Source organism: Pipra filicauda, unplaced genomic scaffold (assembly GCF_003945595.2).
Source record: "Pipra filicauda isolate LSUMZ 115617 unplaced genomic scaffold, ASM394559v2 scaffold4_size7858003_pilon, whole genome shotgun sequence".
NCBI classification, from domain to species: domain Eukaryota; kingdom Metazoa; phylum Chordata; class Aves; order Passeriformes; family Pipridae; genus Pipra; species Pipra filicauda.
In genome coordinates this window covers 4,331,271-4,346,360 of record NW_024104643.1, presented here as the reverse complement: position 1 = coordinate 4,346,360, position 15,090 = coordinate 4,331,271, and the positions used below count along the sequence as shown (strand labels likewise).

Genomic DNA, 15,090 nt, shown 5'->3' with positions numbered 1-15,090 from the left:
TCTGATTTCCTTCAGAAATTAGATGGAAAAGCTTAAGGCCTTTTTTTTTTTTTAAAGCTAAAGGTAGGTAAATAATATTTTAGGGTCTTAATTCACTGATGTTTTAAGATGTCAGTCAATCCAATAAAGATCAGAAGTCAGGTTAATTAAAACAGAGCTCAAAAGGACACTTTTGCACCCTGAAATTAAAACAGAGCTCAAAAGGACACTTTTGCACCCTGAAATTAAAACTGCATGAAACCAACAGCTAAGTATGGTTCTTACCTTTTCCAGTTCTTTCCAGTCATAGTTTGTGTTCCCAATCACCATTGCCTGCAACTCACTGGGCTGGAAGAGCTGGAGAACTTTACCTCCACATACTTTGTGGAAGCCTTCATGGAATGCACTGTACAAGGAAGCCACAGATCTATTGAAGATGTAATCCACATATGCATCTACAAAATCTTGCCTGTATGAAGAAGAATTATGTGAGAAAATAAAGAAGCAGCCATTTCTGTATAAACACAGCATAGAAAATGAAGCAAAAGAAGAGCCTAATATATTGCATTCTCTGCTTTGTCTTCACCACAGTGAAGACAAAATGGGGCATAAATGTATTTGCCCATGACACCCCCAAGGCAGGGTCCCTAATGTGCCCCAGAAAAGCAGTATCATTCAGTGTGATTTATTTCAAACACTGTTAACATTATCTGTATGCACTGCAGTGAACTGGACCCAGTGGCAACAAGCTGAGAGGCCTCAATTCCATGCAGTGCCCTGAAACCGACTGGTTAAACTCATTTTTCTTAATTAAACTCTGTATTTTTCTTAATTAAAAAGATTACCATATTAGCACTAAAAATGTTAATCAACTTCAAATGGACATTTGAGTCTTGTCCAGTAGAAAGATCAGTGCCAAGGAGCCAGGACACAGAAAACAGATGGCCTGTTATCTGTGCTTTGGTACGAGGAGTTCTCCCATCTTGCTGGAAACATCTTCTGCAGCATTTAGGGGAGAACTAAAATTCCTTGATGTGATAATTCAACATTATGGGGTTTTTTTTAATCAAGCCCAGTGAACACTGTTAGTTTCTACAGTGGCAGAGTGTATACTCTATGTTAATAATTATTAAAATCAATGAAAGCATCATGGAAAATTTAGATCTTGAGAAAGAGGAATTCTTCACTGTTGCAAGACAATGTGTGATGACAACGTCCAGCAGGCATTCCATGAGCACCTGGAAACTTTTCTCATAATTCAACTCCAATTTTACTGTCACTTTGTGACAGAACATCAAACCTATACTAGAGAACTGAAAAGCTATCATGTTTTACATGTGCATGCAGTTATCATAAAGTATGCTCTTTCCATGCCATTCTCCCTTTACTCTGGGAAAAGTACAAGCACAGAGAATTCATGAAGATTAAAGAACAGACTGGAATACATGACAGGAATTGACAGAGAGGAAATGGTAGTATTCTGCAAAAAGAGACAAAAGCACCACCAGATATATTCTGCCTACTCTCCAGGAGCAGAAAGGGAACAAAGGGTGGGAGAAGCTGCTTTTGTAAATCAAAGTTACAGAGTCATCAACCAAGGAAAAAACCCACCTGCCACATATTCTTCTGACAGTAACACCAGATTAGTTTATCTAATGTTATCTTGCTCTACAAAGGGAAGACTTCACTGAAATAATATTCATATATGAATAGCTGCCACATAATGACACTTAGGTCAAAGTTCTCGTTATTACTCACTGAATTTCAATGATATATAACCTCCTGCAGAACCATAAACATTTTTAATCTTATAAAATGGTTTTGGTTTGACTTGGAGGGGACCTCTGAAGATCTAATCCAACCCTGGTCAATGAACAGGGACACTTTCCACTATCCCAGGTTGCTCCAAGCCCTGTCCAACCTGGCCTTGGACACTTCCAGGGATGGGGCAGCCACAGCTTCTCTGGGCAGCCTGTGCCCGTGTCAATACAAGAAAACAGCTATTTTAATAATACACAGGAGAACATCTTGGGAAAATAGCCAAAGTAGTTTTATCCTCCAACAGTAGTGCAAGAGCTTAGCAAAGAGTATTTATAGCCCAGTTACATTCCCAAGGCAGACAGTAACACCAAACCGACCCCACGACCCACAGAACTCACCTATTTTGTTTGACTACAGGAATGTCAGCACCTTTAGGAACAAGCTCCTTAATTTCTGTTGTACCAAAATTTTCCACAGTGATCTATTTGAAATAAAGATAGTATAAATCTTATTTACTGCATAAAGTACTTCTTCCCACCACTTAGCTAACAGCAACATGAATGGCAGACACAGAACTAAAACTCGTAGGAATCAGCAGCTGATGCTTTTGCTCAAACGCTCCATCAGAGGCAATTATAACAGAAGGTATGAGCTTGATAAGATACTTCAAACACCATATAAAACTTACAGTAAAATTAAGACAAAATGCTTCTTCTATGTCATCCTCTGGATAGTCCAATAGCTGTTGCATTCCCCTGAAAAATAAGGTACAAAGTATTCGTACCAGAGGAAAGAAAGAAGAATGTATTTTCCTGAAGTGTTCTTTATGCTTTGATAATTCAAGTTTTGAAAATATCTTTCTACTGTGATTTCATTTATTAGCTCATTGACTTGCACCTTGTGCAGTGCTGGGAAATCTCAAGCATTCGTTTTACTATTACTTGTAGAGTTATTTCCTTTTGATTATTCCCCCCTGTGAAGAGAGAAGATTCCTATCTTAGACTTCAGTTAAGGGATTCCCAAACTAGAGGCAGTAAGTACATAATAACCATTGACTGGCTCTTCCATTGACATCTTTGATTTCTCCTTGAATCTATGAAAACTTTAGCATTACAATACACTGTGGCAAATTCAAACACCCTTTTCCACTCACTTGAACCTGTTCAAATCCCTAGTCAAAGGCAAATATTTAACACATATTTGTTCCTAAGCAAAAATATTTTCTTGATCAACTTAAGCCATTTGGAACTAAAACTATGTTCACACTTAGCCTTATAAAATTAATGACTAAAACTTAAGGGGTTTGAATATTTTTTCCCCTGAATTTCTTGTAGAACAGTAAAAGGCACAAACACTAACATCAAGCACTTAGAAGCAGGTGTTTCACAACACTGTGTCTCCTTGCCCAAATGACATGATGGCTGCAAGTTACTCTGAGCTGTTTATCCAGTTAGTGTGGAAATAAGAAAAAAACACCCTGCTGTATTCTTAAAGGCAAATGTTGACTTCAAAACTCATTTCTAGCAGCATCCATTTTTTTTTCTTGCTTACCTGCCAACATCTGGCATCAATTCTTTTAAGTCATCCAGGGATGGTTTCTTATTCAATAGCTTTTTGTACAAAGCCAGAGGAAAATGAAGGTCTACAATAGTAAAATTATATATTGCTAGCCCACAGACAACACCAATCAAATGAAACAAGTCACTGTCTTCAAAGGTCTAAGAACAGAAAACAGACAACATGGTTTAAAATAAAGAAGTTACTTTAATCTTGCAGAGTCCAGGAAAAAGTGTACAGTGCAGTATAATCTGAGGTTCATTTCTATTTTCTTTAAATATGTAGGTGTCCCTCAGTACCGATGAGAAGAGGATAAAGCTTAACCAGCTGAGAATGAAATCCAAGGAAACAGAATCCTTTCTACTCAGAAAAAAAAAAGGGGGGGGGGGGGGAGCTACAACATATTCTGTGTTACAGGTGACACATACTGCTCAAACACTGCATTAAGATTCTGGCTTTGTCATTGACTTCCTATTGCACTGTTCAGTGCTTAAAGATATGCCAATTTTTAAAAAAATTATCACTGGGAAGAAGAGGGAGGAGCTCCCCTCTTGACCTCCTTGGATTTAATAGCCAAGGCTTAAAACAAAACTGGAAATGTCACCATTTGGGATACAGCCACCCTAGTCAGTGCTTTTCTGTGAAGGAGGACTAAAAAGTCAGTGATCAAACCTTTTGAGGAAGTACAACTAGGTGACCACCTATCACTCATAAATGGGACTGAACACAGGAGGACCTGTTCAACAGGCCACTTTGGGAATTTTTTCTCTGCCACCCTGATTGACTGATTCTGCTCTTGGAATCAGTTTGTTCTGGCTGGTACTTCTCCCTAACATGTCTGGGTTGGGGCCGGCTGGTAAGGAGTGAGCAAGGAATGGGGAAAACAGAAGGGGAAGGTTTTATCTAACAATGACAACAATAACCATTTTATGAGAATACTTGCTTCAGTTTCCCCTCTTGAAACACAACTACCACAAACTACCATGTTCATGTATTATTAATATAGATATTGTAAGTTAAAATAAAATTACTGAACATAGATCACACCCTACCTTGTCAGAGAACCAGATCAGCCTGGACTCTTCATAATACCTGAACATTCCGTACTTGGGATCTAGCAACTCCCTCATGATGAGCAAAAAAAACTCTTTGCGAACACCTCCAGCATCAACAGCTTCTTCCCCTACAAAAATAACCTGAAAGACACAACCCAGTCAGCAATGAATTGCAAACAGGCTGTAAAACAAGGTTTGCCCCAAAATAATTCTCAGCTATTTGCAGTTGAAGACACTTTGAGGTACTTTTAATACCTTGAGTGGCTTCTTGTAGTCTACATTCTTTGTTTTCCTCAGGACCTCCACAGCATCTCCTACAATATTGTCTCTCCGCACCATGAGTATCAGGCATGGATTGACAGATTCAAATACTGGCAGAAAGAGAGAAGACAAATTCTGCCTGTGAGCCTGATCAACAGCCATCTGGAAAAAAACAAAGTCAAAGGGTCAGGAGGCAATAAAAGATACCTCTCAATATTAATTTTCCATCCATCTTGCCTTTAAAAGTGCAGAAGACATGAATGGGAATAGGTATTACAAGAGCTACTGAATTTGCCCAAGTTTTCTTTGTATTTCTTTTGTCTCAGGAAATATTTAGTTTCAGGAAATGTTTTCCCTTTACCCATTGCTCTCATCAATGATAATGTTCAGGGAAGTCTTAGAACACAGTTTTCGATATTCTAGTCCAAATACTTCGGATACCAAAGGGAAGCAAAAAAATCCTACATTTTACCTAATGAAGACTAAGCTGTTTAATATAAATCTGACACGAAAACGTCAGTTAAAAGCTAATTCCCAGAATGAAAAGCAATTTATTTAGTTTGTATTATAATTTTTGCATTAAAATGGTTTGCAAAACAAAATGCTCTTGCAAACGTCCCGAATAGGGCGAACTCTTGAAAGTTTGTGTTTTAATACCAGTCAATATTTTTATTAGAAACATTCAATGTGAACATTTCCACGAATCCACCAAATGTTCGTACTGACTGTGCCTATACATTTTTAAAGGCACATGAAACTACATTTATTATGAATTACAAAAGCAAGCTTGTATTTTCCTATTTGAGCCTGTTACTTGAGCATGACTTAAGTTTTCTGTTTATTTTCAGACATGGATCAATGAGCCAGGGATCATTCAAAGTCTGCTCATATGGGATGGGGGGTTGGTTTTTGGTAGGGGGTGGTGCTTGGGGTTTTTTTTGTTTGTTGGGGTTGTGGGGGGTTTTTTTATTGCTATTTGTTTGGGTTTTTTATACCTGTACTATGGGTTGTTAACACTAAAAAGCCATCTCAATACTGAAAAGAAGTTCCTTGGAAATGTATGTAACTATGAAATAATCTAATTTCAGCGAGATCCCAAAACCACAAAACCACTACCTTCTATCATGAACATACCCTGAGATTAAAGCCAGACCCTTCATTCTTATGGAGGTTACACAGTGTTTAAAAAAAAAAAACACAACCAAAAGTGCCCAAACAAACAAAAAACCTCCAAGAGGAGCCCCCTCAAGGCTCACAACTAAGGAAAAAAATAATAAATTAATAACATTAAAAACTACCATTAACTCTTACCTGCATCTGTATGATTGCATCTGTTTGCAAGAGAGTTGTCTTTGCCTGGGCATCAAATACAAACGGGTATGTGCAAATTATAACAGGAATATCTGTTAACTGGAACGGAAACAACCACGTCATAGCACTGCTGATTTCAAAGCCACCATCATGGCTGACAAAACCACTGCAACAGGACTCATTTCATACGTCTGTTTTACTGGAAAGAGAACTCAAACTTCACTCATTATCAGTACAAGACCAAAGTGTCTTAGGAATACTAAATAAATTTCCAATCGTCTATTACTTCAGAAAAAAAAAAAAAAAACAACAAAAAACCAACAAAACCCAATCAAACCCAAACAGATACAAACAACACTCTCACTTAGCATATTTCAATTTCAGAACTTTTATTGCAGCTAGTGGACCTAAAAGCAGTCCTTTTTTTCCAGCTGCTGCTCCAAATTTGCAATCCAGAGAATTACGTATTTTTGCCCCACAAAGATCTTTTCACGTTACAGCCATGGCTGACTTAAAGCTTTACTCCCAACAGAACACAGCAGACAACCCCTGACATTCACATTTCTGATTTCCTTACACTCTGCCAAAGAAATCAGATTGCAACCAATCTTACCTCAGTTAATCCATGGTTGACATCCTATGACAGCATTTGCACAAAGGTAGCAATAATTAAGATGAAAAAGCAGCATTAGTGTCTGCATTAATTATTAATCTCTGATGTAGAATTTAAAGAATATTTGTTTACAGCTCCCCCCCCAAGAGAAGGTTTACTGAGAAATAAATATTAACCATAAACATTTTAATTCATCCACCAAATACAAGCTTGTCTTTCAACACCCTGTTTATCAGTCTTTAAAAAATAGGAACCATTAAAGTATAATATTTTCTTAGATGCAAAAAATCAAACATTTTAAATGTTTACTTCTGCACATTAATAAATGACATCTGTTTTTAACCCACGTATTTTCATTCTCAAATGACTGCAGCATGTCAAATTAAATGCAGAACATTTTTTATGAGCAAAAATTAAAAAATACAGAAGAATCCCACTACCATACCATAAAGTCTCAAGAATCATTTGGGTCTGTAAGATATGACATGAGAAAAGCAACTGACTCCTGAAGTTTAACATCAGATTTGAGCATCCCATTCATCACAGGTAGATTTATTCAATTTTGTACTCCTCCTGTATCTACCATTATTTATTCCTAATTCAAATGGTCTTTCATGTCTCCTCTTAAGCTGTATCCCAAGAACATCTATTCAAATCAATAGTTCATTATTAGTACCTTCAATTTTTCCCCCACTCATTTTTTCTTATCGTTGAAAGAATGGAAGTTTTTTCTTCCAAGTTTCTGAGAATACTCTGTACACTTTCCAGATTCTCTTTTCTTCTATATTTCAGTTAAGGAACTGAATAAACACTTTTGCCACAAGTTATGGCAATAAGAGTTACACTGGCAAAAGAAATTTTGATTCATTTCTACTGACTCGACAGGCAAGTAGGGTTTCTTATAGTTTTAAGAGGAGGAACACCAGAAACTGGTGGATATGCAGGCAGGAAAAGACCATCAAAACTATGTACAAAGGAGATCTGCATAAGACCACGGAATTTCTTTCAGTCCTATAATAAGTAAGTTTTTCTGCTCAACCTGAAACTGTACAAATGATCACAGGAAAATGCCGTACCTTGTACATTAACAGTAACGTCAAAGGTACTGCTCAATCTTCTGATTCAGTTAACAAATGAGGCTTAAGACTTTACAAAGCAGTTTTCCAGCTCTCATTTTCCCATGCTCAGTATTGTCCTCTCCAATCATACATCTGCACTTTGTGTTTATGGCCATTGAAAGAACTGTTACAATGATTATTAAAATCCCACCATTTCCGTACCCTCCTCTGTTCCAAATACACAGCCTGTCCCTAGTTCCAAGGCCCTGCAGTGCTCACCCCTGGCTTCTCCATGACATTTAGAATACCACCCCTCTGAGCTGCCAACCTCAGCCTCCTCACACACTGGTTATTTTGTCAGCCAGTGCTGACTCACTGCTTCTCTACACTCCCCAGCAGCCCCACTGTTATTATCTTACATTGCAATTTTAATTCTTTGGGACACAGCATCACTTCCTTTGCGTTCATAAAACACAGCAAAAGTAGGTCTCTCATGTTCAGGACCTTTCAGATGCTGTTGCAAAAAACTTAAATTTAGGTTGGTAGAAAAAGCACATTAACTTACTCAACAGTCAGAAGAACCTGACTCAAGTCAAAGAACCGTGGCAAAAACCTATCCAACTCCCTAATTTTTTGTACAGTCAGTAATTTACTCCCATTTATTACTCTCCTGTTTACAGATCCAGGAATTAATTACCTCAGTTCTTGTTGCCATACTCAGAATACATCAGTTGTCTGCCCCTGCAACTCCCTACTACACTTCTTGCCTTCATTATCCAAGACAGTTTCAGCTTTCTCATACAGCAATGCAGATTATTCTGGACATCTTCCTATCATGAATTACTACTCTCCTAACTTTCCTGACATGGCAAGTCTCAAGTGACAGCCTTCTAAATCACTGTTTAATTGACAGATTCAAATGTTGAGCAGTGTTAGTCCTAAAAATGACACCCTAGAAGAAGCACTGCTACTTAACAATTCTTCCTTAGCTCATACCTGACATGAGTCTGTTCAGCACCAGTGAACTGTGAAGTGCCCATGTTTAGAGAATCTACAGACCTCTCTAAAGGGATAAAACAAAAACAAAACATGGGAGGAAAACCCCACAAAAACCCAGATAAAAACCAACACAACTTACCATTCCCAACACCTGCTGCTGGAACCAGTTGGCATAGTCGTTTCTGATATCTATCAAATCTTGTATCTCATGAATGTAAAATCTGTCATACTGTATAACTTGTCCTCTTTCATTTACCTAAAGAAGTGCAATTTATTTTTTTATTAGCTTTCAGAGGGATATTTTCCATGTTTTTCAAGCATTTGATACATCAGTCACAGATACCCAGCTACTACAAAAATTCTAGAAAAACAACAGTGCCTACAAGAAAGCAAAAAACAATGGATACGTGGATTATTCACAATCCCATCAAAGATTCAAAGAAAAATAAAATTAACTGTGCATACAGTGTCACATAACAATGCTGCCACTTTCAAACACTGTATCATCTCACAGGAACATTGAAAATATACATATACACTATACAATGCAATAAATACTTGCTCCTGGATTTGCACTATGATTCAATAACTCTATTCTTAATTACAGTATGAACACTATCTCCATTACCTGTGAGAAGAGGGACAGTTTTCATTTAAAAGCATTAAGCTTTAAAAAAAAAAAAAAAAAGACATGGAAAAATAACTTTATACAAGCCTTATACGAAGGCTTGTCTCTACAGTATAATTTTAATCCAGAAGCATCCTAACAAAATCCAAATCCCAATGGTTCATAGGTCCAGACAGAACAACTACAGGTATTTCTGTATATGAAATGCTAAGTATTTTAACTCTTTAGTAACTTAACTTTTAACTACTACACAGGACACAGATGCTGACAAACAGTGAAGTAATTGCTTAAAAATGACATAAACATACTCTGTGCAGTATTTCCAGAACTCTGAAAGCTGTGTGCAGGAAATTGGTAAGTATTCTTCTATCAGAAGGCGGAAGGCCAATCTTGCACAGCTTCAAAAGGTGGACTACGACATCCTTGTAGAGTTCCACTATCTTGAGGAACAGTGGAGGTTCAAGTAGAGACCACCAATTTTCTGTCAACACACAGTGAACACAAATTTTGTACTGCCACTGCAATGCCAGGATATCCTTTTAACAAAAAAACAGGTCTGGCTAGAAAGCATAATTATCAATTACTCAAAAAAAAAAAGTTTTAACACATCATTGTTACACATCAGCCCTTTAAAAAAAACTATCAGTTTGCTTTTCTTTACAGCAGACAAGCTCTTTACTCTCACCAAAAACTACTGAAAAGCACAAGAGACAGGTTACAAGGCAAAAAATAACTGAGGAAGAAGAAAGGACCCTCTCAAAAAGGTATCAATTAAAAAGGAAATATTCTAAAATCTCGGTTCTTTAAGCTGAATTTCAGCTGACAGGAGCCACAACAAGAAGGTGCAAGGAAGTAGAGCCAAAAAACAGAGCTACTCTCAGTTGCATATTTGAAGACCACGTCTTAGCATCAGTGAGAAAAGATGAACTGCTCAGAAGCAACAGAACAGGTGCTGAAGGCAGAGCCAAGCCAACTGAACATCTGCTCTGCAACACTTCAGTGAGCTGCTCAGAGCCTGTTAGCTGTCTGACCACATCATTGTCACTTTAAAGGGCAAAGACACACAGCAAATACATTGAACTGCACGGTTTAACTCCTCCCAAATGGAATCCCTCCAGAACTTAAAATAACAGATGCATTCATAGGGATGGCCTGTTAACTCATCCAGAAGCAACAGAATAAGTGTTTTCTTACACCAAGCAATGTTAAGCCTTAACTTTCTCACTGGGGAATTCTACTGAACTGTAAATACACGGCAGGTGTTGCCACGACCAAGTCTTTATTGATGGAACTTCTTTATATTTTCATCTAGAGATCCTTAGTTTCAACAGTAGAAATTCAGTTTCTTACCAAGAACTTTCAAAGGAGCTTTTTCTAGGTTCAGAATAGCTGCTCCAAAAGGAATAGCTAATGTTGTGAAATTGTTTTCATCACTCATCAGTGGGCACTCTGGTAGAGTGAGATACAGCCTCAAAGCTTCAACATCTGGTAAGGAGCTGGTCAATTTGGGAATAAGGTTCTTTTCCAAACTAGCTGCCACCTACAGCACATCACAAAATTCTGTTTATTTTGATGCAGTTGAGAATTCAAACAAACGCTCACCTATATAAAAACTGATCTAGAAAACAATAATTAAGAGTTATAAATTAAGACTATTATACATTTAGAGACAAGACAGTATGGTAAATATTAAAATAGAGCATGCCAATGTGTTACTTAATTGTTAGAACACAATACATTTTTACACATTTGCAGTTGATACATTATTGAGTAAATAAATATATTTAAAGGGTTGGAGCAAGCACAAGAGTAGTATTGCTGGAGACTTGTAATGTAGAAAGAGAGTCCCAAATATAAGGAAAATATGCAGCACAAACCTGTTGAGATATGTGAGCATGCTCAGGTTGTATGAGTTTGTGAAATAGTAGTCTAGCAGCATTCATATCAACCCCTGAGAATCTAGTGCTGGTTTTGTAATGGTCATCATTGCTGCACAAAGAAAAAAAAATACAGAAAGACTGAATCCTGCGTTCTCAACAACTCAAGATTCCCCCCCACCTTGAATTTGAGACCTATTAAGGAATGAAAATGTCTCAGACTTCCATTGCTTGTACGACTTTAGAAGCAACTGGAAAAAAGTCTTCTCTAACTGTAAGACAACACTTGGCAGTAAAGGAGCTGGAAGTTTAACCTGTGGGTTCAGTGCAGCAGTAAGACAGGGAAGCCCCCAGGAAGGCATTCCCTCTCAAACAGGAGACACTGAGACAGCTGCCACCTTTAATGCTGACCACAGGAATACTTGTTTAAAACCAGGAGCACCTACCTCAAAGCCAAAAAGCTCCCATTCAGGCACCCAGCTGAGGAGAATGTTCCATCGATTTCACTGAAATTGTTCACAGGAATGTTACATTTTGTTTGCCTCTTACAAATTAGCATTTGCTAAGAAAACTGTACGTAATCCCTAATAAATTACATTGTACAAAGGATGGGACTCTGACTTGAATGGGACTAAACAATACAAGATAAAACCTTCCATTCAAGAAAATGCTTAAGACAGCTAAATCATAGCAAGTATTGCAATTTAATTGCTTTGTATCCTCTTTTATTAAAGTAGAAGCAATAACCTTTGAGATGTTGTTTTCATATTCCTTTACATGTACTGCTATTTTTCAGTGAGCAATTAGATAATTTAATCTTGCATAGTCATCTAAACTGGGACAGAGAGACACAGTCTAAAGGATTTAAACTACTGAACAAGCACAACAATGAAAGCACAGCAAAAGCTCTGCACATCATAAAATCAGTAACTAAAAACAGCCTTGTCTATGTATGCCCAAAGCCCTGTTAATACTCAGTTCATAAGTAAAATTATGAAAGACAACTTCTTTCCTCAACATCACTTACTTAGCTATTTCTACAGGAAGTCTTCCAGATGGGAAAGTCAGCAATTTTTGAATAAACGTTTCATTCACAGTCCAGATCTGCTTCAAAAGGTCAGGGTACCTAAAGTCATCTGGTGGCACCATATTCTAAATAAATGTTAAGAGAAAGCATAAAGAATCAGGCATACAAAATTGATTTCCAGAAAAATCAGCCTTGTGGTCAAGCAGCTCCTTTCTCCACTGAGTGACAATTTGCCTACCCAGACTATTACTGTGAGATAGACCCAAGGAAAAATTTACTGTATTCAAGCCCTTCTGCATTCATTGTGAAAGCAGTGGTGTGTTAATTCCCAGCACAGCTTACTGCACAGCAAACTCCTTAACCATACAGTACTCTCCTATACAGGGAACACTGAACAAGCTTCAGACATGAGCAGCAAGCATCTCCTCTCCAGCCAGTGAGCCACTCAGCTCCCAGCCCAGCTGTGAGCACACAGAAAAGGAGCCATTCAATTTTTCAGACAGCTGTTCTTCTACCCCACTTCCATCAGGTTCCCCTGAGAATGACTCATGTTTCTCTGAATGTGCACTGCATCATCAGACGAGCTGCATCTTGAAGTGCTGCTCACGTAAAATGAATTCCGTTAAGACTTCTAATTGTGAAGAGGAGAACCAAGATCATGTAGGAGCATTGGTTCAAAAAGAGATGGTAAATAGCACAAAAAATAAGATTAAGCTAGTAAAAGGAAATATTTCTCCTGATGGTGCAGTCTGAGTATGACTGCTGAGCATGACACAGCTGACTTAGTATGATAACTATCTGCTGCCAAAAATTAGCACTTCTGATCTCATCCTACAGCATCAGGATGAGGAAGCCTCTTGCCATTTCCCTTGTGTCCAGCCAAAGTGTCACTTAACTCACAATGACACAACTCAGGGAACCGAGCTGCCCAAACACTGACTTGGGAAAACAAACAGATTTTGGCTGTGCCCCCTCAACTGGCAAGGACACACAAGTCCCAGGGGTACAGTGCTCAACGTAACTTTGAAAGAATTCAATACAAATTACCAAACTAAAGAGTACTAGGAGGGATACTTTTTCAGCATCAAAGATCATCTATTGCTAATACTTTTCGTACAGAACAAGCCACAATGTCTGCATTCACAGTCTCCAGTTCATCTCAATTAGTCAGTCAGAAACTACTCCAGTAATTACGAAAACGGCACACAAGGAAGTTTTTGAGGGAGTTATAACAGAGAAGTTTCAAGCCTATACTATAAGTAATTTTTCCAGTCTACACCTGCTAGACAAGTTTATCTCAAATACAGCAATAGTTAAAACTCAATCAGAATTAAGAAAAAAAACCCAACCAAACAATCCTAGAAAAACTGCTGTTTCTGTACAACCAGAACAGGCTCTGAGCACAAGGGGCTGCTGCAAGTCTGACCTGTACTCAGTTTTTCTTGACAAACACGTTTCCCCACTGAAATACATTTTCCCTTCTGTCCAAATTAGTTTTCACCCTACACACTCAACTCTTGATGCTTCATTAATCCCTATGGTCTAATATCTGCTGTGCTGTATTGGAAACAGTCTCATGTAACTTCATCTTGTTTTTTCCTCCCAACTCATCCTCCAATAGCATTTCCTTTCCATCACACTTCCACACTGCCATTTTTACTGTAAAGTCCTCCTAGACTTTTTTTTCCCTTTTAAAATACTAGAATTTAAACTAATTAATTCTTGTTCTTTTAATACCTGAGTTTTTTAAGATTAGCATAAAACTATCATGTAACAAACCACCTACAATTTTTAGCAAAAAGCTTCATTTGTTTCCTTTGTGGAAATGTTGTGGTAAGTTAAAATGGCTACAGAGCAGAAGACAGAATAGCTGCAGTCAGGAGTTACTGAGGAGGACTGGGCAGGAGTAAAGAGCTCAAATATTTCATCGGTTTTTCCTTTATGACATGAAAAGAAGTGCATTCATCCATCAAGAAAAAAGGTTATGCCAGACAGTCTCAAGAGCCTCCTGACAGCTAACACTCACTAACTGGATCCAAGTCCTCCAATTGCTACATTCCCTTAGTACGTTTTGCTTCCACACTGCTCCAACAAACTTTACAATACAGTCACCTTCAAAATCTTTTAAAATGCACAAGAAAAATTAAAATTCAACTTTGACAAGCTTTGGAAACAAAGTATATTTAATTTGTTACCTCAGGACAAAAGTAGTGTGCAAAACTTTGGTCCCCACCAGAGAAAATTCTCTTGACACAGTAACACTCCTCACTTTCTGCAATAGCAATAAAAAACAGGGCACTGTGAAAATGTGAAATTGAAAAATAATTAAGACACTGCAATCAACACTTGGTTAGAAGAAGGTTCCTTTGTTGCAGAACCTCACTGAAGCATATCTTTGCAATACAATAGTTGAGACCATCTTTACCTGAGGTTAAGTTTTAGCCGTAGTGCTACCAGAGGACCTAACCCCACAGAAGTAAGCATGTATTTCCTACAGCAGGAGTGGACTGTAAGGAACACAGTGGAAACAAACTGCTTGGAAGAAAGTGGTGATAGCCCATACTTAATTGAAATCTCAACAATTTTAAGACACTATGAAGCAACAGGAAACCAAGAAGTAAATACACCAGCTGTTGCTTACCTGTGGTCATGGGGCACTGAGTACTGTAGGGAATCCAGTTTCCCTTCACTGTGAAGGGACTTTTCCTGTTACTGGTTGTTCCTGTACCTAATTGTCCATTTCCTCCGAGTCCAAAAGAATAAATTCTTCCAGAGGAAGGAACGAAGGCAGTCGTGTGCTGCCTAGGGCAAACAGAAGTCAGCAACAAAACCCCAAGCATTATAACGTGCTTCGTGCAGGCCACTCTAAGAACTCTGTTAAACACTATGGTAAAGGTCCTGTCACATCCAGTGCTCCACTTCTCTCCTGGCAATACACTGGCATGTGCTCCAATAGGCAATATC

At 38.0% G+C, this 15,090-nt stretch overlaps 1 protein-coding gene across 2 annotated transcripts in view; it reads right to left on the bottom strand.

Annotated features, from left to right (window-relative positions):
* HERC4 (HECT and RLD domain containing E3 ubiquitin protein ligase 4) overlaps nt 1-15,090 on the bottom strand; it is a 31,058-nt gene that overhangs the window by 2,750 nt on the left and 13,218 nt on the right. For both annotated transcript variants that reach the window (XM_027750488.2, XM_027750489.2), the window contains exons 9-24: nt 14,768-14,928; nt 14,322-14,398; nt 12,127-12,251; nt 11,546-11,605; nt 11,100-11,211; nt 10,573-10,762; nt 9,531-9,703; nt 8,734-8,850; nt 6,538-6,561; nt 5,925-6,023; nt 4,608-4,775; nt 4,350-4,493; nt 3,292-3,458; nt 2,429-2,495; nt 2,139-2,221; nt 265-448 (exon numbers count right to left, since the gene is read on the bottom strand). In XM_027750488.2, coding sequence (XP_027606289.1) covers nt 265-448; nt 2,139-2,221; nt 2,429-2,495; nt 3,292-3,458; nt 4,350-4,493; nt 4,608-4,775; nt 5,925-6,023; nt 6,538-6,561; nt 8,734-8,850; nt 9,531-9,703; nt 10,573-10,762; nt 11,100-11,211; nt 11,546-11,605; nt 12,127-12,251; nt 14,322-14,398; nt 14,768-14,928 — 1,951 coding nt within the window. The remainder of the gene's footprint in view (nt 1-264; nt 449-2,138; nt 2,222-2,428; nt 2,496-3,291; nt 3,459-4,349; nt 4,494-4,607; nt 4,776-5,924; nt 6,024-6,537; nt 6,562-8,733; nt 8,851-9,530; nt 9,704-10,572; nt 10,763-11,099; nt 11,212-11,545; nt 11,606-12,126; nt 12,252-14,321; nt 14,399-14,767; nt 14,929-15,090) is intronic.